This window comes from Aptenodytes forsteri, unplaced genomic scaffold (assembly GCF_000699145.1).
Source record: "Aptenodytes forsteri isolate BGI_AS27 unplaced genomic scaffold, ASM69914v1 Scaffold16, whole genome shotgun sequence".
NCBI classification, from domain to species: domain Eukaryota; kingdom Metazoa; phylum Chordata; class Aves; order Sphenisciformes; family Spheniscidae; genus Aptenodytes; species Aptenodytes forsteri.
This window is the reverse complement of record NW_008794753.1, coordinates 3,986,989-4,013,250: the sequence shown is the minus strand read 5'-3', so window position 1 is coordinate 4,013,250 and position 26,262 is coordinate 3,986,989. Positions and strand designations below refer to the sequence as shown.

Genomic DNA, 26,262 nt, shown 5'->3' with positions numbered 1-26,262 from the left:
ACGGAGGAAGAAGATTTCATAGGAAGTGCTGTTCAGATACAGCAGCTCCGTGGAACATAACTTTGCCCCTTAGCCATTCTTTTTTCTTTCTCTAGCTTTGGCTGCCCATAAAGTGACAGACAGATGTCGTCACGTACCATGTGCGCGTGGTGGTTACCCTCCCCAGTCCCCTTCTAAACACTCAATTCACAGCTGCCGGCTTTGTACCGATAAGAGAACGAGATGACTTCCTTTTCTTCTCTCCACCCCCACTCCCTTCCAGAATAAGCTGGGCTGTTTTTTGGTAAATAACTAGCTGTCACTTCTTCGCTTGAAACTTTCCAGGCTCCGCCACCTTGGCCAACCCTCCTGAAGGATGCTGGAGGCTGGAACGTTCCTATCGGGCAGCAAACTGCCTTCCGCATCCTAGAGCAAGCTCTCCCCACCTCCCATATCCTACGAATCTTACTGCCTTTTGAGCTGTCCTGTGGTTTCTGTGGACTAACGAATCTCTCTGCATACTCTGCCGGGTCAGGAACCTTGACCAGTTATGGTGAGGTAGGATATCTGTTCTGTGTATGTCTAGCTTCTATTTTTAACAAAGCTGATATTTCTGAGTGGGAACAAAGCAAAGGGGAGAAGGTATGGAGATATCTGTGTAGTTTAGATTGCACAGAAAGGTTCCACTTGCGCTATAGGAGGATGTGAGCTAATAACAGTCGAAGGTGTGGGCGCTGTTAGGGTGGGAATAGTGATTAACAGTGCTTGTTAGCCACAGACTAGCAAATTCTCTGCAGAAGTGCAAGATTCTCCAGTGGAAACTACCCTTCAGATGCCTCTGCAGCACAGGGGTGATGGTAACTTTCTCCTTGTGCCGGCTTCAGCGCTGGGAAACAGTGTGTTAGCAGTTTCGTTTGTATGATTACTATGATTACTGTTAATATGATTACTGAAGAGACTTTTGGTGCTGACTGCAGCCTGGGAGAGTTTATCCCTGCTGTTAGCAGTATGTTATTTTGTGATGTTATTAGATTTTTATCTTGTATTACCTTGTTAGCAATGCTATGTTAATAGTTACTCGCTTATCTCTTCATTTGCCTTGCCGTGTCCCTAGCTGAGCGCACTTTCATGCGCTGATAACTAGCGTGCCTGTGTCGGAGCATTGTATGCTCTAGCTGCATTTTGTAGGTCCTTAAAAACTGCATGAAATGGCAACATTTAGTCAGAAGGGCAGTTTGTAAAGTAGTGAAGGTTATACGGGCCATGAACTATAAAAGCAGCTGTATGAGAAAGGGTCTCCTGGAGTAGGGAAGGGACTGTGAAACGATCCCTTTGCCAGGCCGGGAGGCACAGCAGGCAAGAGCGTGTGTGAAGAAAGCAATCCTGTCTGCTGGAAGCGCGGGGAACAGATCCAGGGCAGGAACTGGGCTGTGTCTCAAGCCGCGTTTGAGGCTGTTAAATGCAATGGGGTCGTTATGCAAGTGGCTATGGCTCTTTGCCATGGAGTGTAATGGGGAGCATGCCTTGGGTTTCCCTTCCTTCCTTCCTTCCTTCCTTCCTTGGGCGTGCGGAGGGCATGGGCTGGTCTCTGCAGCACTCTGCAGGGATTCAGATGATGAAAGTTGCTACAGCCTGTTGGTAGTTTACATTCCCTTGTATCTCAAGAGCATCCCAAGGCTTTTGCACTACCTCATTTCAATGCTGTTCTCTCACGTGTTGCAGAAGTGACTGGTTTCTCAGTTTCTGGTCTCTTCTTTGGGTGTGTTCTGCTTCATTGGATCATAGCAAAGCAGCTAAACAAATACTTTTCTGCTCCAGGAGGAAGCCTGTCAGTCAGACGACAGCTGGGCTAGTTTCGGTGCTGGCTGGTGATACATATTTTTAATGCCCCAACTGTCTGGCAGGTGGGCCTGCAATTTAATTTTAACTCGCTTTATGAGAACAAAACCATCTGTAATATACAGGCCAGTAAACTTCCATGAATGGAGGGAGTTCAAAAGAGATTTCTCCTACTATTAGACCTTTTGAGACTAGTGGGTAAGGCCTTCTCTGGCTGAGGTTAAAGTGTAGCTCAGTGTTCACGGTGGTCCTAACAGCGGAATACCCTTTGAGTAGAAAAGGCTGATTCAAATACAAGTTCAATTCAGAGAATTAATTCAGAAAATTTGAAAACTGCAGCTGAAAATAATAACCTTGCACACCTTTGGGGCTGATGCATTCAAAACAGCTTGAGGGACTTAGCTGCACCTTTTTTAATTAAGAGAACATGGGTGTAAATCCTCGGGGCAACTTGGAAGAGCCCCAGCCGCCAGTTTCCTGCTGGTGCAGGCGAGTATAGCTGGGTGTTGAAATGCACGTTGGCCTGATACAACTAGGTCTGCCTCTCCCATTCTGTGGAGCCCGAGGACTGTCAGGCAAAACTCACGTCTTTTTTCCCAGCGGTTTCGGTCTTGTGCTGTGCTTCCTGCCCTCTGCCTCGGCGTGGCACGTGCTAAACCCAGGCACTAAACTAGCAGCCGACTTCTTGCCCGCCACCGTGCTAAGCGAGGTCTCGCCGTGCAGGCTGGAGGGGGGTTCCCAAAGCCTCGGGGGCTGCAGTCCACCCACTGGCCTGCCTGCCCCGGTGACTGCTGCCGGCTGCCTTACAGGCCCACGGGGCAGGGTAAGGACCTAAGGACCGCCGGCGGGGGCGTGCCTGGAAGTGGAGCGCACTGTTGAGGAACCAGCATGCTGAATGTTGATGTTATTTCTGGAGCGAGCAAATATTTGGAATCTGAATGGGGAAATTAACACGGCGCGTATCCTGCAAGGGATTTTTACGCTTGCTTTGAAAACAAACCCAAGCTGCCTCAGCAAGAGCCTCTGCCCTTGGGGGTATTAGGTCCTAAACTCACAGCAAGATCGGTGGGGATTGTACTTGTAGCAGCTGGGTGCTGGGCAGGAATAGGTTTTGCTCCTGAAAGCACCCATTGGACTTGCGATTGCTCCTAGATCTCCACAGGCAGCGTGGAGGTTGGGGTAGCTGTGGGTAAATCACTCGGGTAGCATTACCAAGCCTAACAGTTCCTCTCCTGCTGCACCCTGCTGTCCTCCTGGAGCAACCTTCTGCTGGCCTTAGTTCCTGGCTGGAAACGTCTGTAAGGGTACCCGGTGTCTGAAGTCCTCTGCTGCCTGTGGGAGTATGCACCGTTGCTGCCCAGGGTAGCAGCTGATGCCTGTTCCGGCCTCTTGGGGTCTTTTCTTCAAGTCCCATCGGTTCTTCTCTGCAGATGACGAGGAGAGGTGCTAATCTGTGGTCTTCCCTCCCCAGCTACCTCACACCTGGATTTTACCAGCTATACATTTTAGTGATAGGCTGAGAGCCAAATCCTTCGCTGGTATGAATGATTCAAAGAGAGAGGTGGCAGGTTTAGGATTTGTCCTTTATCAAAGACCGTCCCCTGAGGAAAGGGGGACAGATGGCTTACCCTGCAGTCTCTGCCCCAAGCCTTTACTACGCTAGTCATAGAATTTGAGTTAAAGTTTACATAACACCCCTCTGCCCAAATCATGTGGGTATCCCATAACTGACACGCATTCTTGGCAGTAAAGAGGGGCTGTATTTGTGTGTGTAGTTCATTTCCTGAGCAGTCAAACCGACTTTTGAGGTGGCCCTGTGTTTAAATCAAATGCACAATGAGTAGAAATACTATGTCTAATTTCAGTGCTCGAGAACAGGAAACTTCATTGACAGATTTACACGTAGAGGTAAGTGTTAACATGCCGAGTCTGCTGTATCCCAAGATGCTGAAATACTTTGCTCTAGCTTGGTTATGAATTTTGCATGGCCCTTTTGGGGAAGCACAGGGGATATGGTTTAATGCCATACTGCAACGTCGTGGTAGGGTAGTCCATTCTGACCTAACACCCTGAGGTAGAATAGGGCTTGTTTTCTCCTACTCTCTCTTTGAAGTCAAACCTCAGTGGGATACTCCCCATGCTGCTTTCCGATATCTGGCTTCAGGTGCAACTGGAGAGACTGTGCTACTCGGGCAAAGAGGACAAGTTGACAAGATGCTACGTCCTCTACCTCCAAACACAAACTACTGAGATGCAGAAGTGAGGGCTGAAACCCCACATCTCGGAGAGCACGCTCAGACTTCACTTTCTGCAAAAAAAGCTATCTTGCGGTGTTGGTGGCCCATGCTAGGAGGGCTGCGCTATGCCCAGAGAAACTGAGCATAGGGGAAAGCTTTTCACGAGGCGTGCTCTTCTCTTGGCTATTGCCTAGAACTAGCCGAGTCTACAGTAGTATTTTGAGATTTGACAGGAGTTGGTCTGTAAATGGCTCGTTTTCTTCGTCTGTTATGGCTCATACGCCAACGTTTCTACAGCCTTCTTTCTGATGTGACTCTGTCCTCAGAGTGCTCTGACATGGGTCTGTTGATAACACGTGTAACTTGGTGGGGATAGGCCCTTGCGGGATAGGGAACCACGTGATGCTCTAAAGAAGGAACTCTTGCATCCAAGCAAGAGCGTGTAATATCTTATTTTGGAAGTGAAAATGTAAGTTTGTACTTGTGGTGGGAGGCCAAGCTCTCTAACAACTCCTCCTTCCTTCCTGCCTTCAGTTCTTAGTTTGAAGCATCTCTTCCTGTGGCTAGAGAGGACCAGCTGGAGCCCGATGTTTGACAGTGTCCTTCCGTGGCTGTAGTTAGGCATGCTGCATATGGTAGCCACAAGGTAATGTGGGCGCGAGAATACCCAAGCATAACGGCAAACAGGCACACTCTGTTTTGCATTGATCCACTATCTGTCTCCACAACAGAGTGGAATGATCACTTAGACTTTTCTCTGATGTGTGGTAAACGTCCCCTGTACCATCGCTGTGTCCTAATGCTCACTCTACGCCCTTTGGATAGACTCTCCTGGCTGCACGAGTTGGCCAAAGAGAAACCCGGAGCTGCTGCTTCTGCAGCCAGCCTGAATGAAAGCGCAGCATGCTGGGTATTAGGATGTTGTTGCAGGAAGCCTTTTTAGCAAGGGGAGAGCTTGAGAAATACACGTGCTCGAGATTTTGCAAGCTGTGGCTCTAAAGACTAGAGCTGCTAGATCAAGTGTTTGCAAAACGTTGGACCATGAGTGGTGGTAGACCTTCAAAATGACACAGGCATAATCCCTCTCATTCCTTGTACGTGTGCCCAAGGGTGCACAGCCCCCTCGTCTGCCAGCCTCCCGCGGGGGGGGGGGGGGGGGGGCCCCCCCCCCCCCCGTCGGCCCCCCCCGGGGGGGGGGATGCAGGAGCTGGCCTCGGTGGGGCTGAAATGACAGCAGCTGCTCACTGACATGAGGTGAGGAGGACACAGCAGGCAGGTGCCAGTCTCTTTCACATCCTTTATGTGCACCCATGCGAGCGCGTAACGCAACTCAGCTTTGCACTGCAATTGAAGGCCAGGTCACACACTCATGCTCCGGTGCCCCACTGTTTGCTCTAGTCCTGCGGAGCACGCTGTCCTTTTTGTCTGCAGATGATGTATTTTTGTGCCCAGGATCTTAATTTTGTCCGTGGCTTCCTTTCCTTGTCACTGCAGGGCCTTTATCTGGGGAGTGCAAGACATGATGGTGAAAGAGGTTTTCTGTATCAGCGGTGTGGGATGGGCTGTGAGGAAGTCCCTACGATAGGCAGAGCCTTCAAACGCTCTGGCTTAACGTGTGTGGAGGCCGGAGGGGGATCAGGCTCTCTGCAGCCACTTCAGCTTGGATATGGCCAAGGCTGCTGGAAGGATCACCGAGACAAATAACTGTGAAATCAGCATCTCCCGTGAGCTGTCCTCCCTTTTAGACCTGCTGATCTTCCTCCACCTTTCCTGAAGCCGGGGTGAGCTGTGTCTCTAAAACTAGAGCTGAAAGATCCAGACAGAAATGCCATCGAAACAGGTGTGTGACTAAATGAGTGCGGAGCACAAAGGTCGCTGCTAGACGCCATTGGCAGTCACCAGGGGCCTGCAAGCTCTCGGTCCCTTTCAGGTTCTTTGAACCGTGTATTGTCCTTCCAGGCTGGTCAGCCTTAATGGAAATTAGGCCCAGCTTGGAGGCTGCATTTCATAGGAGTGTGAAGCACCAGTCCTAGTCCTGGCCTCGCTGGGTAAAATTCAACAAGCCACGCCACTTCGGGCGTCTCCCACGCCCTTCTTCCCGGGCTTCACGTTGTGAGATCCTGTTGCGGGGACCACCCCTTGAGAGCTTTCTGCAGTGTCTGTCACGGTGGGGCTTTGCTCCTGATCGTGACTGTGCTATAAAGGGAGTTAAGGTGTAGAAAAGAAGTACCTTAACATGTTTGAATGAAGGGCTTCTGTGCCTGCACTTCCCACTGCAGGCTTTGAACTTGAAGGCGGCTCAGAGGAGGACTTGGCTACGCTTTTATCAGTCCAGACTGTGTCTGGGTACACGGGAGCCGCGTTAGTGAAGGGGAATGTTGTTCTGCCCACAGCTGGAGCAACGCTGTCTTGGATAGTGTAGCTGCTACATCTCCACGGTTGAGTGGCCGGTCCCTGGCTCCAGAGATGAAGGAGGGCGTGCTGTAGCTGTGTGCTTTGGTTTGTATTAGTGAGATCTGAGAAAGGAGTGGGGTCTGTTTCTGAAGTGGAAAGAGCATCAGTCAAAAATGCTAATTTTAACAGTTTCACATTAAAGCAGAGAAGCAGAGTGAACCCTTGCAGACTTTGCGGAGCAGATGCAAAGCGATGCGTAGCCTTAACTGGCTGCTATTTATGTGACAGGAGTTTTTCGTGGTGTTTGTCCTTGGAGTGATTTCTCTCTGTTCTGATGTCAGCCAGATTTAACAAGCTATCTAGTTTCTTAGGCAAAATCATTGCTCTAGACACCTAACCAGCTTGAAACCCTTTGCTAAGAGATTGTGACAGATCATGAACATGTTGCTGCTTTTAGGCAGTGGGGGAGATGGGGTGGATGGCTCAGAAGGTGAATGAATGGGACAGCGCGTGAAAAGGGGAAGATGTGCCAATGGCAAGCATGGACTAGAATAATTTAGATAAAGGGACTGAATCATAGGGAGTAGATGAGTGCAGAATCTTGCATGTGTCAGGGAGATAGGACAGATGTGAATTTATATTAATTAACAATTAATGCCAGCGGAGGCTCCAGAGCCAGTAAATGGAAACTGTCTGCACCAGCTCCCTGCCAGGAGGGTGTTGCCTGCTCCTATTTTTCGAAGGCCTGCAGGAAAGAGCTCCTGGAGTGCTTTTACTGCTGTCTCTGGGTTTTGTATGTGTACTCTCTTCCTCCTGTTTCAGCAAAAGCCACCCCCTCCCCCCGGATGGCAGCTGTGGGTCTGTCCAGCCACCTTCCTCCAGGTCTCCAGAGGCAGGACTGAAACTGGAATTAAATGACAGAGTCACAAACCTGATCTTACCCATATAGTCAGAGGCCACCGCTAATCCCTAGCTAAAACCAGTTTCTTTGACTGAAACCGCTCTGCCCAGTGCACTGTCTTGCAAGTGACATCTGTGGAAAAACTCTTTTGAAGAGCTGTATATGAAACCATTTCTGACGGTAGTATTTGAGTTTCAAACCAAAACGTGGGTAGTGAATTAAAAACCCTCTTTGAGTGTGACGTAGAGGAGCGTTAGGTACGCTGCCGCTCTGCAGCTCAAAGCAGCTCTGCTTTGCCTTTCATGAAGGTCACCATCTAACGGGCAGAGATGTAGGTTGAGGTTTCCATTACTGCAGCCAAAGCTGTTTCACACCCACTCTGCGCAAGCATCGGTGGCCCATCCTGCAGAAGGGCAGTGGGCTGGGGATGGTCTCAGGAAGGGCTGGCCTAAAGACTGCTGAATGAAACGGAAAAGTTGCCCTTGCCTTGGTATTGAGCTCTGACATGTCAGCTGGCTTGAAAATCTGCCGGGAAGGTAGCGGGTGCTAGGAGGGGAATGTGGCTTTCCGCAGATATGGAGGGAGGGCTTCCCCTGGGGGTTAGGGCTTGATAACTAAACTGCCAAGGGGGTGTGAGTGGTTCCTACGGCACAGTTTCGGCAGTGCAGCAAGGCATGAAGACTGAGTAGTGCTGGTCATCCTTCATGGCAGTGTTGGAAACAGCACCAGGGGCTTCACTGGGGCTTGCCGGTGGGCTAGCGGCCTGGGCTCTGGTATGCAGGACCAGGGCTCTGGGTTTTGTGTCTCTGGCTCTGCTGCTGCTTTGCTGGGCCTGGGTGAGACCCTCTCTGACCTGAGCCTGGCAGAAGAGTTCTGCAGGACCCCACCGTACGTAATGCCGCACAGTTAGGCTAATCAGCACCCCAAAGTTGTCTGTGTCATAGAATCATAGAATCATTGAGGTTGGAAAAGACCTCTAAGATCATCGAGTCCAACCATTGACCCAACACCACCACCCACTAAACCATGTCCCTAAGTGCCTCATCTACACGTCTTTTAAATACCTCCAGGGATGGGGACTCAACCACTTCCCTGGGCAGCCTGTTCCGATGTTTAACCACTCTTTCAGTAAAGAAATTTTTCCTCACGTCCAATCTAAACCTCCCCTGCCGCAACTTGAGGCCATTTCCTCTCGTCCTATCGCTTGTTCCTTGGGAGAAGAGACCGACCCCCACCTCGCTACAACCTCCTTTCAGGTAGTTGTAGAGAGCGATGAGGTCTCCCCCGAGCCTCCTCTTCTCCAGGCTAAACCACCCCAGTTCCCTCAGCCGCTCCTCATAAGACTTGTTCTCCAGACCCCTCACCAGCCTCGCAGGTCACCAAGCCTCTGCTGGACTGCTTTGTCTCATCTCTTCTGTCTGACACAGTGCTCTGCCTTGCTCTGGTTGTGTTTTCTCTGGGGAAGTCCCTCTGTGCGCACACATTCACTAACCATATGTCTTGAAATTGAACGGGGGGGGAAAAAACCACTGAGCAAAACCCCGGCTCTTTTTACAGGGTGTCAATGGAAACCTGGCCTTTCTCAAGGAGGTGGGGCTGGTGGTTGGAAATGTGCATGCATCCTCAGCCTGGGCTGGCCGTTGCACACAAAGGGGGTTGATAGCATCAGCTTTTTCTTGTGGTACCTAAATCCAGTGGGGCACATAAGCTGCTTAAAAGAGACGGCTACAAAACCCTGTGGATAGCTACAGAGTTTGCCTGCAAAAACTACCAATCTGCCCCTCCTGAAATGAGAGCTTGACTTCTGCTTTGCAGCAGAAAAGGGTCTCTGGCCTCTTCCAACCCAGCACACCTTTTCATCCTTGCTGTTTAATATTGTGCTCTTTTCAACCATTCAGCCATTGTCCAGCTATGGGGTAGGAGTGGGGGAAGCTGGTTACTCGTGTCAAAAGCACGTCAGGGTTTTGTCCTACTTACCTGCTCTTGTACGGTTACTCTGAGATCCTGTGTTATTTTTATTGAAGGCTTTGTCAAGAACCAGGGGATCTCAATGATACCACGTGAAGTAGGGGTTGTGCTGCATGACCCTGGCTTCTGTGCCTCTCTGTCCCACATTTATCACTGGAGTCTTTCTTTGGGTGTCAAAACCTGTTGGCAAAGGGGCATGGAGCGGCTTGAAGGCACTCTGCCCTGCCCGCGTGAGTGATCGGGGGGAGGCTGCGGGAAGGCTGGAGGCACCATCCTTCTCTCTGAGACAATTTGAAAAGTGGGTGAAAACTGTGAATCTGCTTATTGGGAGCAAGCCCACCAACCTCCGTTCAGGGTCAGGGCCTCAGCAGCCAGTCCATCTGCTCTTTGCTATTGCTTGTGCCGTTCCTTGTCTTTAAGTGTTGGAGTAAACAGCACTTGTGGAAACAGGCCAGACTTTCTGCATAAACACCTCGTGTGCTTTGAGTTGGCTGTTTGTGCTAGTGGTGAGAACTTGGTTTGTGCAAAAGTTGGACTCTTTAAACGAGCCAAAGGATGTTAGACATCTAGATTCTATTGGAATTTGGTGAAAACAAGGTGAGTACCTTCTCCGAGAAAGTAGTTAACCATTCTCACAGGAGTGTGAGATCCATTAGGAAAATGCTCTGTAAAATATATGGGGAAGGAAGCAAGCAAGCCGGTTTCTATAGAAGTGACTGTTGCACCCCAGAGGATGCAGCGCAGACTTCTGTACCTGCTATGGAAATGGGTATGCTGATTTAGAAATGTAGTAAGAATTTTTGTTTGTTTGTTTTAAAGTTGTTTACAGAAGTCTTGGGGGATATTAGATTATGTGCACTGTCACGGTTAGCTGTCATGATGCTAATTGCTTTAGGAAAAAGAAAATATTTACCTGTATGTAGAATTGAATAGATTTGCAGGGTATATTTATTTAATACACTCCCTTGAGGCTATGCTTGGTATAATGAGTCTTCTGATGGGATTTGAATTGAACCAGACTAGAACCAACAAAGGAGGCTGGTGTGGCTCTGTCAGGTTTGAGAAATGCTTTATATGCAGCCATGCCTGTGTAGAACAGCTTTCAATGAAGATGTGAATGCTAATAATTCAGCATGGAAACATCTTGAAACCAACAGCAGCCTGCTGTATAGTAAATGCACAGTTTGCTAAATTAAGCCTTAATGTCGCAGGACAAGTGTGACCTCTCCTCAACTAACATGGAATTGCTTATTACCATCTTTTTAGGAAAGTCTGCCCTTCCCCCCCCCCCCAAAGGTCTGGGAAATGCCATGCCATGCTATGCAAGCACCTCGCTGTGGATTTTTGCTGGTGGCCAATGTTTTAGCATCTTGCTTAGTGCCATCCCGCAGGCGGGTCTGTGTCAGTATCGCCGTGTGGTGCGCTGTTGCGGGACCTGCTGCAAAATGGAGCACCCTTCTTGGAGTCTCTACTCCTATCAAGGAAGTATCAGAACATCTGTGTTTTGGGCAGAGGAAACTTTCAGCCCTGGTGGATCCAGAGAAAAGCTTGGACAAGGTGACCCTGAGTGTCTTGGAACGAGGAGAATGCAGCCTTGCTTTTACTGTCGGTTTTATACGTCAACTCCACACTCCAAATCTAACCTCTTTTGTTCAATGCTTGAAGTTAGCACTACTGACGCTCGGGATGCTTTCTGTTTTGCATGAGGTCCTGAGCGGTTTCTAGAAGGTCTGCTCTTCCTTTTGCAGCCTGGGGGGTTTATAAACTGAAGAGCTGCTGGCAGCATGTGGTCCGCTGACGATTTCTCACAGTACAGGCTTCCTTGCTCAGCTCAACCCCAGGTGGTCTGTGAGGAACAGCCTGCTCACACAAGCAAGTTTCTGCTGCTCTTCGGAGAGCTGCAATGCTGTAGCTGCTTCCTACCCTGAACCATATCTGCAAAAAGCCCTAAACATGCAAGTGAGGAATGCCTTTTTCATTCCTCTTGGAAACCAGTGAGTGTGCCAGATATTGGTCTCTTCAGCAGGGAGCATTCCTCTGACAAATGGCTCTAAATATTACTGTTAGCTCTGGGACTCCTACTGTAACCTGGTACCTTGGCCAAGTTGCCAGGCAGCTGAGAGGCCAAAGCGGCCTTGCTGAGTGTGTGGGCATGATATTCCCCAACCACAGGCAAGCTGTAGAGAGCGAACCATGCTGTGTGGAGCCTTGCTGTTCCCAGAGGCAGCAGGGTCTGAGTCCCAGCCTAGGTAAATCTCCCTCAAGAAAAGAGCTGCTTGTCTGTTCTCCAAGCCAGGATCCTGATTCTGTTCCTCCTCCTCCATACCAGAGGTCTCTCGCAGGAACAGGACAGCAGCATTCGCTCAGCCCAGAAGTTTGCACCTACTAGTCCCATTCCAAGGATTAATAACCTTACAGAGAGTGAATTGCTTCTGTGACTGTCCCAGCTTCGCTTCTGCTTCAACTATGTTGTGAGAGCTCAAGAGGTATGTACCCTTCGCTGTTCAGCACTGAAGGGAGAGTCTCTGTTGTGTGCAAACGCAAACCGATGGGTCTTTGTATTCCCTTTAGATGGATAATAAGTGTCCGGATCCTTTAAGCAGCTCTGAAGATTTCTTCCTATTTGCTGAATAGGAAACTTAGTCTTGCAAAGCACTGCGTTGCCCCAAGTTACGCCTGCTCTCACGAGTCAGCCTCCTCATTCCTCTGCTGGAAGAAGCTTCGGTTGTTTATTTGCTTGGCTGCCTCCAAGGGCAGGGTCTGCATCCTGCCCTTCCTTCGCTGCGGTGGGAGGCGGGGTGTCTCTGGCTGTGGGACCGGGGGGTCCGTCTGCCCTGTACCGACAGCATCTGCTGCGAACACTGACCCTTGCTCCTGGCTAGTGTCGAGAGGCTATAGCATCGCGGAAGGGAAGTCTGGTGGCGGTTGGTCCCCTCCTCCCCCTTTTCCAGTTTCTCGAACGACCTCAGCTTGCTGGGTTGGAGTTTGTGTTGAACCAAACAGGGCTAACCACACACGAAGTGCGTAGGCGTTGTCTCTTGAGCCACATTTGCTTTGATCCTCTCCAAGCCTAACAAAAAGAAGTTTTACCATTACAAATGCTCCAAATTCTCTTGCTGACGTTGGGCTAAATTGGCCTTCAAACCCAGGCACTAGGGGCCTGCAATGGATGTGCACCTGGTGCTGGCTTCTCTGGGGATGCCCCCAAATAAGTGTAGTGAAACCCTGGGCACATGCTGTTCCCAAGCCCCGTGGCAATTGCTTTAAAGTCTTCAGCGATGACTCTGGCTTTCATGTGTGCGGTATTCTGGGGTAGACATCCTGTGTCTGCTCGGAGGGGAGCGGGTCTGTGAGTCTCAGCAGCCAGCGTGTTCGCTTGGCAGCCTTCTCTTCCGTGCAAGACGCACGTTGTACCTTCTTTGAGCTGTGTGAGAGAAGGGAAAAAGAAAAGGTGGTGATCTGGAATAACTTGCTTCCATCTCCTTTGGGACTTCACTTAGGAACTTTATCGTTTACCTATAGGTCAAAGGATCTTGGGCCCCAGCAGCTCTGTAAGTGTTAGCTGGGAGCTGTATCCCTCTGGGATACCCCAGACAGTCATTTTCAAGAGTTCATCTGCTGGTGGATCGAGATGCTGGCACCCTGCTTCCCCGATGCCACATTCAATGGCCTCTGAATCATTTCAGAATTATCATTTCAGGTATGGTGCTTTTTATCCGTGGGATGTTTGCTGGAGCTGTTTAGAATACCAGGATTCCCAGCTAGGCTTTTAAAAATGCCTTGTTTTATAGATTTCTGAGGGTGTAACGGTGTTGCTCAACTATTTGTTCTGTTTTATCCCAAGACAAGGGCACAAGGATGCATTCCAGCAGAAAAAAGCATTCCTGCTTATGTTAGGGAAGAAATGAGTAACACTGTATGGAAAAGACGACTCTTTAGTAATTAGAGAGAAATTCTTTGATAAGTTTTAACACGGAGAAAGGTTTCCTTTTCCAGAGCTTCTGCTGGAACGTTGCTCCCTCCCAAGGGCCTGTTTTGAAGCCAGAGGTCCTTATATCTGATTTACCTGGGCCTGGGGAGCTGTGCCACCACCGTTGCTTATTTTGGTGCCCACAAGGTCAGGAAGGGTCTGTAGCCGTTGCATCGGTCAGATTTTATCGTAGCGCGTGGGTGGGGGACGGCTGGCATCTACCTAAGGTTTGCCCTTTTGTGTAAGCGGGTAAATCCCAGCTGGAGAAACGGATCTGCCTTTGTCTGGCCTGTGCCCAGATTTGCTCGTGCTGGCCACTGAGCGCTCGAATGGGGCCACAAGGCTTTCGTGGCGGGGGGGGGAGCCGTTCGACAAAGACCAGCTGTAGGGCTGCGAGAGCTGGTGAAGAGCTGATGCAGCGTGAGGAGCTAAGTGCCGGAGCCGGTGTTTTGAGGCACTCCCCGCAAGGAAAGTGGTGTTGAGGGCACGCCACGTCAGTGACTACCACCCCCACGGCGCCCGCAGTCATGCTGGGTTTCTCACAACGGGCTTTCTGGCGTTCTCGTGGCTATTGGACCTTTCTGCTTCTGAACCTGGTGCCTGGTGCACTGCTCAGCCTGGCCTGAACCCTACACAGAGCCCTCTCCCGCCTCGCGGGGTCGGTTCCCGTTCTGAGCGAATCGTACCCCCTTTCCCTCCCGCAGCCCAAGCAATATCTTTCTGTTAGTCTGTGTTGGGGACTGAGCGCTGCGTGCAAGTCTCTCCATTTTCTCTCTGTTTATTTTAATAAATTTCTTCATGTAGCTTTGGTTGTTGCCTTTGGTTCCTGAAAGGCGCTTGCGGGTGGCTTTTTAATTTAAGTTTGATTTTAGATGGGTTGAACGATGGAAGGGAAATGCATTTCTCTGCAGGAAAGCAGTATTGCCTGAAGTAGACAGCGTATATTTACTTGTAGCGGTAGAGATGAGAAGTTAGATCCCCACTCTTATTTAGAGCAATTCTTTAGGGGTGACTCAGTTTTGCAGAAAGTGCTAACAATCGAGCGGTTGCCTGGATGACCAACTGCACAATAATGCTTGTCATTTGCTGACATCAAAACGACGGTGTGATATTAATAATGCTTTTTTTCCCCCCCTATGCTGGGGATCTAGTTTGGATTCTCTTTATTTGTTTCCCTTCTCAGAATATTGCAGATCTTCCTATGAATAATCTGTGAGTCCAAAAGGTCTGACTCGAAGCCCCAGGTTTGCCTGCAAGTGAGTGGTGCTTGCTCCCCCGATGCACGGCTAGAGCTCGCAGTCTGTGGGACTGTCTAAGGCTGTTTGCAGGTTTTAGTATTGCCATTTAGTGAGAGATGTGTGGGTTGGTGCTTTCTTCTCATCTGCTCTGTTGTGGGTTGGTTTTGCTTACCAACAAATGTACTCCAGTAAAAACCATAATGAAAAACAGCTCTAAAGATGCTTTCTGCAAGTACAGCTTACTCCAGGTCAGGAGAAAAACAGGCTGTATTGATAAAAGCACCTCAGGCTACGTAGTGGCCTTGGCGGTTGTGCCTTCACCCGCAGGATGAAGCGGCAGAGAGCTTCAGAGCGGGCAGGCTCTTGGTGTACACTGTGTAGGATGGGGCGACCTTCACGAGCCAAAGAGCCTTAAGTTCAGTTTTGGCTGGTTTTGCTGTTGTTTTTTATTCCGCTGTTTACAGGAACAGGGAGCGAGCTGGGACCTGGAAATAGGTGTGCCAGAATATCCCGTGAGTGGGAGAGGTGGGTTTTGAGTCATTTGTAGCTCTGTGAGCCGCATGAGGGATTGAGGATGTGCGCTGCAACAAACCTCGTTTTTGCAAATTCCCACGTTGTCCAGGCAGTAAATCCTGAGGGGAGCAAGCACTCAATTTCAGGACCGGAATTCCCAAATGGAGATGACCTTGAATTTGAAAATACCCCTTTCATGCTACAGGCCTGTAGTGTCTTCCCTGGCTCAAGAAGGCGGCCTGTGTGAGTCAGTGCCAAGCAATACGTTCCCGTCCATACGCAGCCCTCCGAAGACGAGCTGTGCAAGGAGGTTTTCTTTGTTCCGGAAATCCACGGGAGAGGTGCCTATGCTTGCAGAGGGCTTTTTCCCCTTTTTTTTTTTTTCTTTCTTCTTTTTTTTGCTGCTGAATTTGGAAATTTCCTTTGTCCCTCTTCTGTCCGTGAGGGCTGCAAAGGTTTTCTCCTCAGCTCATTGTTTATGCTTCTTGCAAGCTAAATACCAAGCGGTCTGTGTATGCGTGTATGAATTGATTCCTGTCCAAGCAGTGGGAGTCATCAAGGGAAAGGGTGTTTAGCATTTAGGTTTCTGTTTAGTGACACAAAGACAACATCAAAGTTGATAGAGCCCCAAATTTGCCCCCAATATACTCCTTCCCCGTCTCTTTTTGTACAGTGCTGTCCCCCTCTTGAGTGTTTGCAGAGAGTTTGTAAGTGGCCCCTGCTATTCCCTCTCAGTATTTCGCTAGGAAAAAGATGCTGAAAAGGGACTGACGCGAATCGATTTTGTAGCTGTGGTCAACAGCTGGGGCGGTGGAAAAAGAAAATGGTTATGGTCCTCCCTTCCCAAGCACCCATCCGTCCACTTGGAGGGGATGTTGGACATAAGGTCCTTTTGTTTCTGTTGCCTTCCTCCTCGTGGGAGCCCAGTGCCACGGATGCCGGAGGATTTACAGCCCCAGCACCTCCGCCCTCTTCCTGACACTGGCAACCTACGCAAAGTTGTCCGTCCTCAGCATCACGCAGGTCTGGCTCCGGCTGAGGTACTGCATCCCAGGACAAGTATTTACATGGGAGCCTTGAGTGACAGGGGGACGAGGGGATGCGTGGGGGTGTGTGATTCCTGTTCTCGTGGCAGCCTTGTGAAGACACTGCTGTCACACTGACTGGGATGTTCTCAGAACCGGTGTGTGCTCGCGGCTATGGGTACGTGCCTTCGAGAGCTCTCATCCCACTGTTTTACCAGAGATGTTTCCTTAGGTTTTTCCTACTGCGTTCTGGCTAGCAATATTGTGCTGGTTTTGTTGCCATTAGGCATTCAGTAGAAACGTTCTGTGTGGCCTTTGGCAGCTTTGCGTTGTCCCTGAGCTCCATTAAGCTCCGTTAGAGGCGTTCATTCCTATGCCAGTAGCAGTTTTGCGGCACAGTTAAGTGCTGGCCCTGCAGATGGTGGATTTATGAAAGGGTGTCACTCCTGTGATGTCAGGAATAGAAGGCTTGGAAACGGCTGGGATTCCTGTTTACCATCTGTTTCCATGGCCCTTCCCTAATAGACCTCTCCTCCTCCAGAATTCAAGGATCTTTAATCAAAACTGTTTGGCTTGTGGTGGGAGGGAGGAAATCCCAAATTGTGGAGGAGATGGTGACATTTCTTGACCTTTTCTATGTGTATCTCGGAGACAAACACACTCTGATGAGCGTGCGTGTGCTTATGTTTGTAGGTTTAGTCTTTGGGTGTATTTCCTAACACAGGCACTCAGCGAGATGCTAGGTTATGCATTTCTCTGCAACAATCGAGATGAGATAAACTTGCAAGCCCTTTGGGGGGACATTGTGTTAGCTAGTCTGATCCACAGACAGCTGTATACAAGAAACTAGCTTACTAAATGTTTCCAGATATGCTCCTCCTGAGAACCCGCATTTCACTTTGCTTGGAAAACTAAGTGTTGCAGTTTTGAGTCGTTTGGTTCAGAGCGGTGCCGCAGACCTGTCTGCCGATGCAGGAGCTCTTACAGCATCGTCCTTTACTCTGAAGGGAGTTTTGAGCGTGCAGCCTGTTCTCTTGCAGTTGGTGCTGTTCAGAAACACTCAACAAGCTAGCTTTGTTATCATACGGTGTTAGCTGTGGCTCATCTTCTCCTCTTTGCTCATGAAAAATGTTACAGCAGTCCCATGCAGAAATGTCTGCTGGAGCATGGTCTAAAACTGAGCAATACTTTCAGAATTGAGTGACTCGCAGATTGGGGTGCTCTTTGTGTGACTTGTGAGATTACTCAAAAGAGCCTGGCATTTAGGAAGTGGATTTTCAGTGGTTTCTGAAAAATCGAGCCATAAAACTGGTGCCACGTGGGAAATCATTGGTCTAGTATGCACATTTAGTACACATTAAAGCCTGGGGAAACACCAGTTCTTGCGATTCCACCAAGGAAACTTGATCAAGAATGATAGCATCAGAAATGAGGTCAGTAGATGGTTTGATGACACTTAAAATACAAAGATTACGTTAAAGTAGCACACAATATGATGAAACATTTTTTCCCCTTAGGGTGAGCTGTCTCTCTTTTCCTTTTCTAGTATGTCCTGTTGGGTATGTACACCAACTGCGCTGTTGCTTTCCAGCAGCGTGCAAAGCGGCGTTCCCTTTGCTGCTGCTTCCCTGGCTTGTGCGCTGGTCCTGCGTGGAGAACTTTGCTTTTGACACAGCAGTTGTGCGGTTTGGGTCCTTCTCCTCTGTGCTCTTGGGAAAGGCGGCTGCGGCACCACAGCTTGAGCTATGACTAATGAGACTTAAAATTAGCTGCTTCACCTTAAGTTGAAGAGTCAAAGCTGTCTTAACAAGTCTGCTCCAGCCGCCCTAGCTATTTTCTGGGGACTGGGCAAAGAGGGAGATCCTGGAAGCTGCACTTGCCGTTGTGTTTGCACCGACACTTAAGCCCTTAGGCTACGAGAGGATTTCTTATTGCTGCCGCAGTGTACTGCAGATAAGAGCGTGCCTTTCCTTCCCAGACAGAGTCTCAAAGGAAAGTCTTTCGTCTCTCCAGCTCTGAGCATCCCCTCTTTGTAACAGACTTTAAATGGGAGAGATGAAGGCCTGAGGCTTGTGTTCTTGCTGGGGAGAACAAGAGGTTTAGTGCTCTTGATATTGGAGCTTTTTCTGTTTTTCTGTCATGAAGCATGCCGGGAAGCCCTTAAAGAAATGCCTTTAGTGCCCTCGGGGATGCAGGTCTTTTCTTGGGCCCAGTTCATTTGCCAGCAACATGACAGCTCAGAGGGTATGAGCTTGGTAAGTGCTGGGTGGGAAGCAGCCAGCCAGGATCAGACCTGGAGCCAGAAAAGTCAAAACTATTTTCGCAGCCGGTGGTTTCCTCCAGAGGGGGAATCTCCTGTCCGTGCCGCAGAAAGGGCGCAGGGCTCTTGCTTTTGCCTGAGCTGAGGGAGAGGAGGACCAAGTCCTTTGGGAAAGAGACCTCTCTTGTTGGATGTCTGAGAAGACTTTCTCCGTGGTAACATCTGAATGGAGGGCTTTTCTGAGTGAAAGCTGTTACTGCAACGTGGTGGGGTGGAAGGCGGGTGTGCTGCTAGATAGGACTGGGGCTCTGTGCCTGCCTCGCAGGTAGGAAGACAGTGTCTGCCCTTGGGCAGCAGAGAAGGCAGTCAGGGCAGGCTTAGGCTAATTACCGTTTCACATGTCACGTTTGCATTTTGCAGGTGGTTTCATCCCAACATCAGCGGAATTGAGGCAGAGAAGCTGCTCCTGACCAGGGGTGTCCATGGCAGCTTTCTGGCTCGACCCAGTAAGAGCAACCCAGGAGATTTCACTCTCTCTGTCAGGTAAGCAGACAGCAGCAGAGGAGGACTGGAGGAAAGGAGCTGCCTCGAACGCTCCAGCACACCCTGCTCTGATTAACGTATGTGCAAGGGGAGAGGTGCTGCACAGAGATGACCTCCCTGTGGTACCGCTTGAAGTTAAAGGGTCGCTGAACTCCCCCCGTTGCTGCAGAGGCCGTGCTAAAAGCCACGCACTACTTTCCCCCGGTTTGTTCATCCCTGTGGGTTGCACGTGCCCCTGTCCTGCCGGGGTTGGCTCTGTGCTTGTGGCGTGTGTTTCTGGAGCAATTGTTGCCAGAGGAGGGAAGATAACGAGCCCATTTACGTTTCTGCGGAGAGCATGTTCAATCCCAGCAGGGATGAATCATCTCACTCCAATTTCAAAGGAACTTAACGTAGCTGCCTTTGGGAGAGACTTGTTTTCTGTGTCTGTGAGGGATCCCAGGAGCACCTCTGTAAGAGAGTGAGCTTGCTGACCAGCCTCACAGTGGCTGTGTTCCCAGGCAGTATCATGTGCACCACCTTTAACGTGCTCTTGTGTTCTTTGGGACCAAGGGAATTGCAGCGAGGAAAGCTGCACTTTGGCCGATGGACTTTGTGAATGTAGCCCCTTATGACGCGGTGGAGCAGATGCACTGGGTGGAACGCTCTGAAGGTGAACTAAAGGGAAGAGGCAAAGGGTACCATTGACCTAGTCGGTCCCTGAGATGAAAGGAGCAGGTTGTGGGTTCAAGGCATGATGAACCTTCCATGAGCGCCATCCAGCTGGTGCCTTGCAGGGGAAATAGCTCAGCAAAGGTTTCCCCAGGCACTTGTAACACAGACCTCTCTTTTTGTGGTGGCTTCTGTTTAATTTAAACAGCCCTCATTTTGTTTAGGAAACGCCAGTGAGTTTATAAATCCTTTGACCAACACTGTGTTTAGAGAACCTTTGTGCAAACGACGGCATGGACAGAGCGTTTCCACCTGGCAGGGCACTGCCATCGAGCAGTGGTTTGAGCAACGCCGGCGTGGTTTGAGCCTCGGTCCCTCCCCGCGCACCTCTCCCTCCACAGCCAGGTGCTGCCGGAGCTGCTGGCCGGTCAGAGCAGCGTGGCAATGCCGACTGGCTCCGGCGAGACTTCACCCTCTCCCTGTTGCCTTAACCGCTCAGACGAAACCCTTCTTAGCCTTATTTTTTCCCCCCTTGCAGTTGTCACTGGACTTGAACCTGCCACTCCTTTCTGCCAAGCGCAGTCATTTCTTAGCTTGGCAAGAGGGAGGGTTTGCAGCTGTCTTATTTTTTTTTTAAATGCTTCCTTTTGTGTTGGGGAATACAACCCAGCAGTCCCACCCTTTGCCTCTCGGACGGCTCTGACTGACCACAGCTCCTCACGCTATGGAGCAACACAGCGGAAGGGAAAAAGTCCAGCTTCTTCTGCGCATTGGCTGGGTGGGGAGTGTTTGGATCTGACTTCACTAGCTCCCCAGTAATCTTGCAATCAGAAGTGGCTGTGAGTTAATGAGAGAGGCAGGAAGTGCTTCTAATTAGAGTGGAAAATAAACTCAGTCACAGAGAGCTGCCTTGAGCAAGCTATGGCAGCAAGGGAATACGTGTAAAATGGGGGGTTATCTTCATGTGAGCTTAGTGTCTCTTTTCATGTAATTTTGTGAGTCGGGGTGTTGTCTGATCGTAAAGTGAAGTACTGACAGCACCTGCTTAGCCAGGCAGTGTGCAAGCAGATGCAGGTTATGGCTGTGCAACAGTGTCCTGATGTGGAAAGATACCCAGCTAGCAGCATAATTACCCTGAAATAGCAGGGTAAATTGCTTTGTCGGGAGAGCCAGTTCCCACACCTGCATTACTGCACTTGTGCCTTGTGCTGTGGAGTCAGTCCACAAGTTTGCAGAGTTTTCTTCCCTTAGCTCTGTCCCTGTGCCTCAGCCAAAGGCCACGTGTGTTTCTGCCATTGCGGTTTGTTGCCTTCCACCTGTGCTGGTCCACTGCCTCCCCTCTTCCAGCTGTGGCACGTGTTGAGACTGAGTGGATAAAAGCTTGGCCTCCCGTGGAACGGCTACGGCTGGCTATGGAGTCCCAGAGCAGTTTTATTATTGCTATTATTTCTTTACTCCTTTCTGCTTTCTCTATGGCAGAAAGCAGAGAGGGGGGAGGAAGAGAGTGTCAGATTATCGGAGGGGGTTTGGACCACCTCCTACTGCAGAGAGACCTTTACACTGCAGTAAATGTTTAATAACAGTATTGTTTTGGCCAGAAGATCGAGCCAATTAACACCCTTAATGCATGAACGGTGTCCTGCAGTAATGAGATGCAAGTTAAGAGCGGAGCAATACAGCATTGCCTTAATATCATAGTATTGAACAATACCACCACAGCCCACTGACAGATTGTAACTCAGTGGAAAGTCTGACCAACTCTCACAGTTCTGAGTAAACCAAAGCTGTGACACATACCATGTTTCCAGGAAAGCACATTAAACATGACACACAAGCTTAGAGGCAATGTGTTGGGCTTTGAGGCATCGCGAATTGAAGACAAGGAAAGAAAGAATTCTTCCATTGACTACTTTTACCTGTAAGTCCTTGCTCCTTCCTGGCTCATCCCATCTCTATTCCATGACTTGAGGCGAGGGTTGTCCTATAGTCTCGGGTATGGAAAATTTGCTTGGACGTGGTCACTGGTTAGGTAAACCAGTTTTGCTTATCCTTCAGCTGAATGATATGCTCTTTTCCCACTGATGATGGCCCCAAAACATGTGCATAAATGTTCTTGGGAATTAGAGCTGCAACACCAAATAGAGTATGGAATGAGTAGCTTTATGTGCTGCGAAAGCTGAAAACTTGGGCGGCTGTCTTCCCGCTCTGTTTTTCCCCTTTCCCTGTTACATTACACACACACGCAGCTGGAACAATGAGTTATTATTCTCACCTAGAATTGAATCCTGACAGAGTTTTGTTTTTTTTTTTTTAAACCTCTGAACTGGACAGGTCTATATATTTTTTTCCTTTCTGAGAAATAAAAGCTTTTCAAAGGAAACAATACAGATATCTTTGAAAAAGTACCTAAAATGGAGGTGTCAGTGCGAGAAAGTACCTTTAGAAAAACAATCAAAACCTCTTCCTCCTTCTTTCAACCCCCCTTCAGCTTCATCAAGGGTTTTTGAAAGCCAGCGAGGGGAAAGGCAGCTCCTTTTAATTACAGAGAGGCTGAAAAGAAAGCAGGCAATGGAGTTTTGGCTGACCAGACCACACACCAAGTGGCCGTGTGCTGGTGTGTATCCAGATATGTGTCCCTGAAGAGAGGCTAGGAAATAATATTGCAGAAGTTACGAGAGGGTTTCCATGAAACTCTGTGGCTGCTTTCCCTTTCTTTCTTTACCTCTGTGCACTCTTTCAGCCTTTACCATTACAGCAACAAGTCTTCACAGGGCTTTGTTTTTTCAGCTCTTAAGAGAAAGAGGCAAGCCACGTGGAGAGGACGTGATACGGTTAATGAATGGATGATGTTTGTCCTGGTCTTAAAATAATAGAAAAAACTCTTCAAAAAATCCTCAGCTCGGAGTCCAAACCGCTGGCAGCTTGTAATTGGCCAAACCTGGCTCCTCTCATCAGCCCTTCCTCTTCTGAAACATACTCCTCCTTGGGACGTCTCTGCAGATAAGTTCAAGAGCTTGTTCGACCCAGAGGACCAGGCACACTTGCCGTAGTCCAGTGCCAAGAGGGCTGTGTTTCTGAGAAGTCTTTGTTTGGTGTGCTGGTGGTACATCAGTACTGGATACTGAATTTGGATTTCATAGAATCATTAAGGTTGGAAAAGACCTCTAAGATCGAGTCCAACCGTCGACCCAACACCACTATGCCCACTAAACCATGTCCCTAAGTGCTGCATCTACATGTCTTTTAAATACTTCCAGGGATTCCAGGGATTTATTGGCTTATCTTATTCTTTGGGCACTTCAGCAAATACGTGGAGCACATCAACGGGAGGAAAGTGGTCTGGCAACTTCAGCTGAAGTATAATGAAGATGGAGAGTCATTCTGAGTAAGGCTGTAGTAATATCCGGTGCATCTATATGTGAGCTGTCTTGTTCCATGCAGTTGCTGCAGCGCTGCTCTCTGCAGGTTATTTCAGTGTTGCCTCAACCCAGGCAATACGACAGCTCTGTATCAGCGGGTCACTTAATGTGGGTGATATTCCTCACTGCAGGGAGTGGCTCCTGCAGGTTATGAGCGCTAGTGTTTGCCAAAGGTAATGACAGCACTCCAACACTTCATGCTTTCTTCAGAGTGGCTCACAAAACCTGCACTGAAGGGGGCTGTTTGGAGGAATGCCTCAGCTTCTGAGCCTGGAAGGGGCTGTAAACTGGAGCTGGGCTTGCAGGAGAGCTGTGGAAGCTGTTCTGGATGGTGGGAGCAGAGCCTGCTAGTTAGGGGATTTTTGGAGGATGCGAGTAGAGTTGATTTGCCTGTTGCAGTTCTGATGAGTGGCTGTTACAAAGGCTTCCTTGCCTTTCTTGTATGCTATGTCACATCTCGTTTCCTAGAAGGACCTGGTACCGGGTTTGCTTTTGATATTGAGTCTTCCAAATTTTAATCGTGATTCTTAAGAAAATAGACCTCCTTTTGAAAGTGAGGGCTGTTGGGAGAGAAATATGGGAGGCCATGCAGGAAATGCCCCACGTTTCCAGCTTTCAGTGCGTGCCGGGATCTGCCAGAGCATGTTTTCAGAAGACCGAGTATTTAGAATCACTTCTGAAGAAAGTGAACAGCTTCTTACAGATTTGGCCAGGTCTGGGTAAATAGCTTGAACAAAAGGAAAAGGCATGTTGAAAGTTTGCCTACGTGGTGCTTGGCCTGTGGCCACGACAGTAATGCAAATGCCAAGACAGTTAAGAACCATACGTTGGAGACCCTGTTAACTTGGTAACTGCGTCACGTTTTATGGGAACGGATCTTATCCTCGTTCATGGGACACAGTACAAAGTGCTTCTGGGTAACAAAATCTTGTTAGAGCTACAGTCTCCCAGAGTGGTTTCCCTATTAACACTTCCACTGAGCATTCCTATATTTAACTGGACTTTTTTTTTTCCCCAGAAGGCGTGTACAAATACACTCTGGGTACAGGTTAAGACATGGAATCAAGAAGGAAGATTTTATGTCCCGTAGAATACGTACTCTGTGAAAAGGAGTATATCAATACTACAGGTGTGTTACATTGGTTGAGTTGCTGCCTGCAGACAATACAGATGCAGCACGGGAAGAAAATTGGGTCTGGAGAAGGATGGATGGAGGCTTGAAAGAGGCTCTTTTCTAAAACAGTTGTCCTTGTGTCTCATCATAATAGCACCTACCTGTTAAGGCCCTGTAATCCAGGCCTACACAAATATTCGGTGAGAGGTATGCCTGATTCTGCTTCTTCCAAGGTAGTCCAGCCAACTAAGGGAGGCACTGTCTTCATGTTACAACAAGGAAACAAATGATGGGCCCAGAGTCATCTTGAGAGCCTCTGAGAAGGTGCTGAACATCAGATCATCAAATCTTGGCTAAGTGCTTTTATCACAAGACCCTTCTTCCCTTAAGAAAGCACGTTCTCCTCTGACAACAATGTCTTACTTTTGTCCTGGGGGGGCTTGAATTTATTTGGAAGCACATCGTTCAGTTAGAGATGTAATACTAACAGACGGATACCCTTGGCTTACTTGCGCTCATGTTTGCTGTTTGCTCAAGTTTGGCAAGGCAGAGGAGTGTGTTGAAAGCCTCCTTTTGACGGCAGCCGGTTGGCAAATGGTCTGTGCTTCACATCCCTTCCCAGGGCAAAAGGCTGGGTCTCTTTGGAGCAGGAAGCACCTTCAGGAATGCAAAAAGCATCGATGCCCTATAGGGAAACAGTGCCAATGTGTGAGTTCACTGAGTACTTGGATGTCCTCGGTCTCCTGTAAGCACCTTCTGGAGCTCCTAACACCTTAAGTGAGCAGCAGGGCTCAGGCAAGACAGCTGAACTGCTTCTTCCTAGGAATCGGGTATGAGAATTTGAAACCCATACCTAATGTCTAGAATTCACTTGGTTGTATGTTTGAAATTGCATGCAAATGTCAGTTGGTTCTGTTGTGTTGTATTAGTGGATAGTGAGTTTTCTCTGAGAGCCCAAACTATCACTTAATTGAAAGCAAACATTCAGCGAAGGTTCTAAACCCTGTGGGAGATTCTTCTTGGTTTTCCATAGGGAGACTACGGGGGGTTTTGGGTTGCTTTTTGCAGCTTGTCAGAGGGGTCATATGTACATGCTGTGAAGTTCTAGGCTTTCTCTGTCTGACACAGGCAGGAAAAGCACATGACCATAAAAGACTTCTGGGGATGCAACAGGTGAATGTATTTCTGACATTTAAAGTGGCTCTTCTGCCTTCAGTGGCAAAAAAGGGTCTGTTTGGGTTTTCTGCGAGTCCTCTTCTTATTGACTGTGCTCTATTGCGAAGAAGAGCAGACTGCATCTACACTGGTGGCCACTGCAGCATGGACACAGATTCACAAGTTGGAATACTTTGGATCAAGAAACCCTCCTGGATATCTAGCTAAGGAGTTCTGCTGATAGTGTAAAGAAGCTTAGCTTGGAATGGAGGCAACTCTCACTTGTCTGATTACTGACTCTGAAGCTGCCAAAAAAGTTGGCATCTGCTATTAAACAGTGCTGCAACCCTGTATAAGAGCTGTGTGTCTGTTAGGCAGAAGTAGCCGTGCCCTCCGGCACAGGGCAGCTGAGTACTTTGGGCATCTCCTTTGTGCTTTATTTCACCAGCCAACATGTCGAGGGCACGGTTTAATGGATGCTGCTACTGTGCAGTCCAATTCTGCTGCCCAGTTTGGAGCTGCAGAGGTGACGCAAGCTTTAAGAGAAGAAAATGGGAAGGAAATAGGGATCGATCAATGCCCTTTGTGTTTAGCATGACCTTGAGGGCTCATGGGATAAAGGACCCTGATTATCTCTCTGCTTTTCACCCCTGAAGTGCTCAAAGACCTTGGGGGTGGGGGGGATCTTGTGAACTGAGCCTTTGTAGGTCTGTAGCGGGGTTGGGATGTGGGGAGAGACAGCTGTGGAAAGAAGGGAGCTTTTGAGCCTCAGGCCAAGTGGCAAAAACACAGTTTGGTCTGCTGCCTTCTGTGCTGCACAAAGGCTCTTCATGTCCAGCTGCTGGCATGAATGGTCGAAGCACTTCATGTGCCAGCCCCTCTCGGAGAAGAGGCATTGTCATGGGAGCGCTGGCCGGGATCTGAATTTCACAGCCAGTTTTCATTTCCATCTAGTGTGTTCTGCTCATATCCTAGACTGCCAGACTTTGAAGTCTCTGCCCGTAGGACAGCTGGAGTTGGTGTGGCAGGCCAGGTCAGAGCTATACTTACCAGATG

At 49.1% G+C, this 26,262-nt stretch overlaps 1 protein-coding gene across 1 annotated transcript in view; it reads left to right on the top strand.

The window, feature by feature from the left end:
* The first annotated feature begins 482 nt into the window (after positions 1 to 482).
* Positions 483 to 26,262, top strand: part of LOC103894741 (tyrosine-protein phosphatase non-receptor type 11) — a 42,018-nt gene continuing 16,238 nt past the window's right edge. Inside the window, exons 1-2 of the mRNA XM_009274195.2 lie at positions 483 to 537; positions 18,745 to 18,867. Of these exons, the coding sequence (XP_009272470.1) occupies positions 530 to 537; positions 18,745 to 18,867 (131 nt within the window). The 5' untranslated portion in view covers positions 483 to 529. The remainder of the gene's footprint in view (positions 538 to 18,744; positions 18,868 to 26,262) is intronic.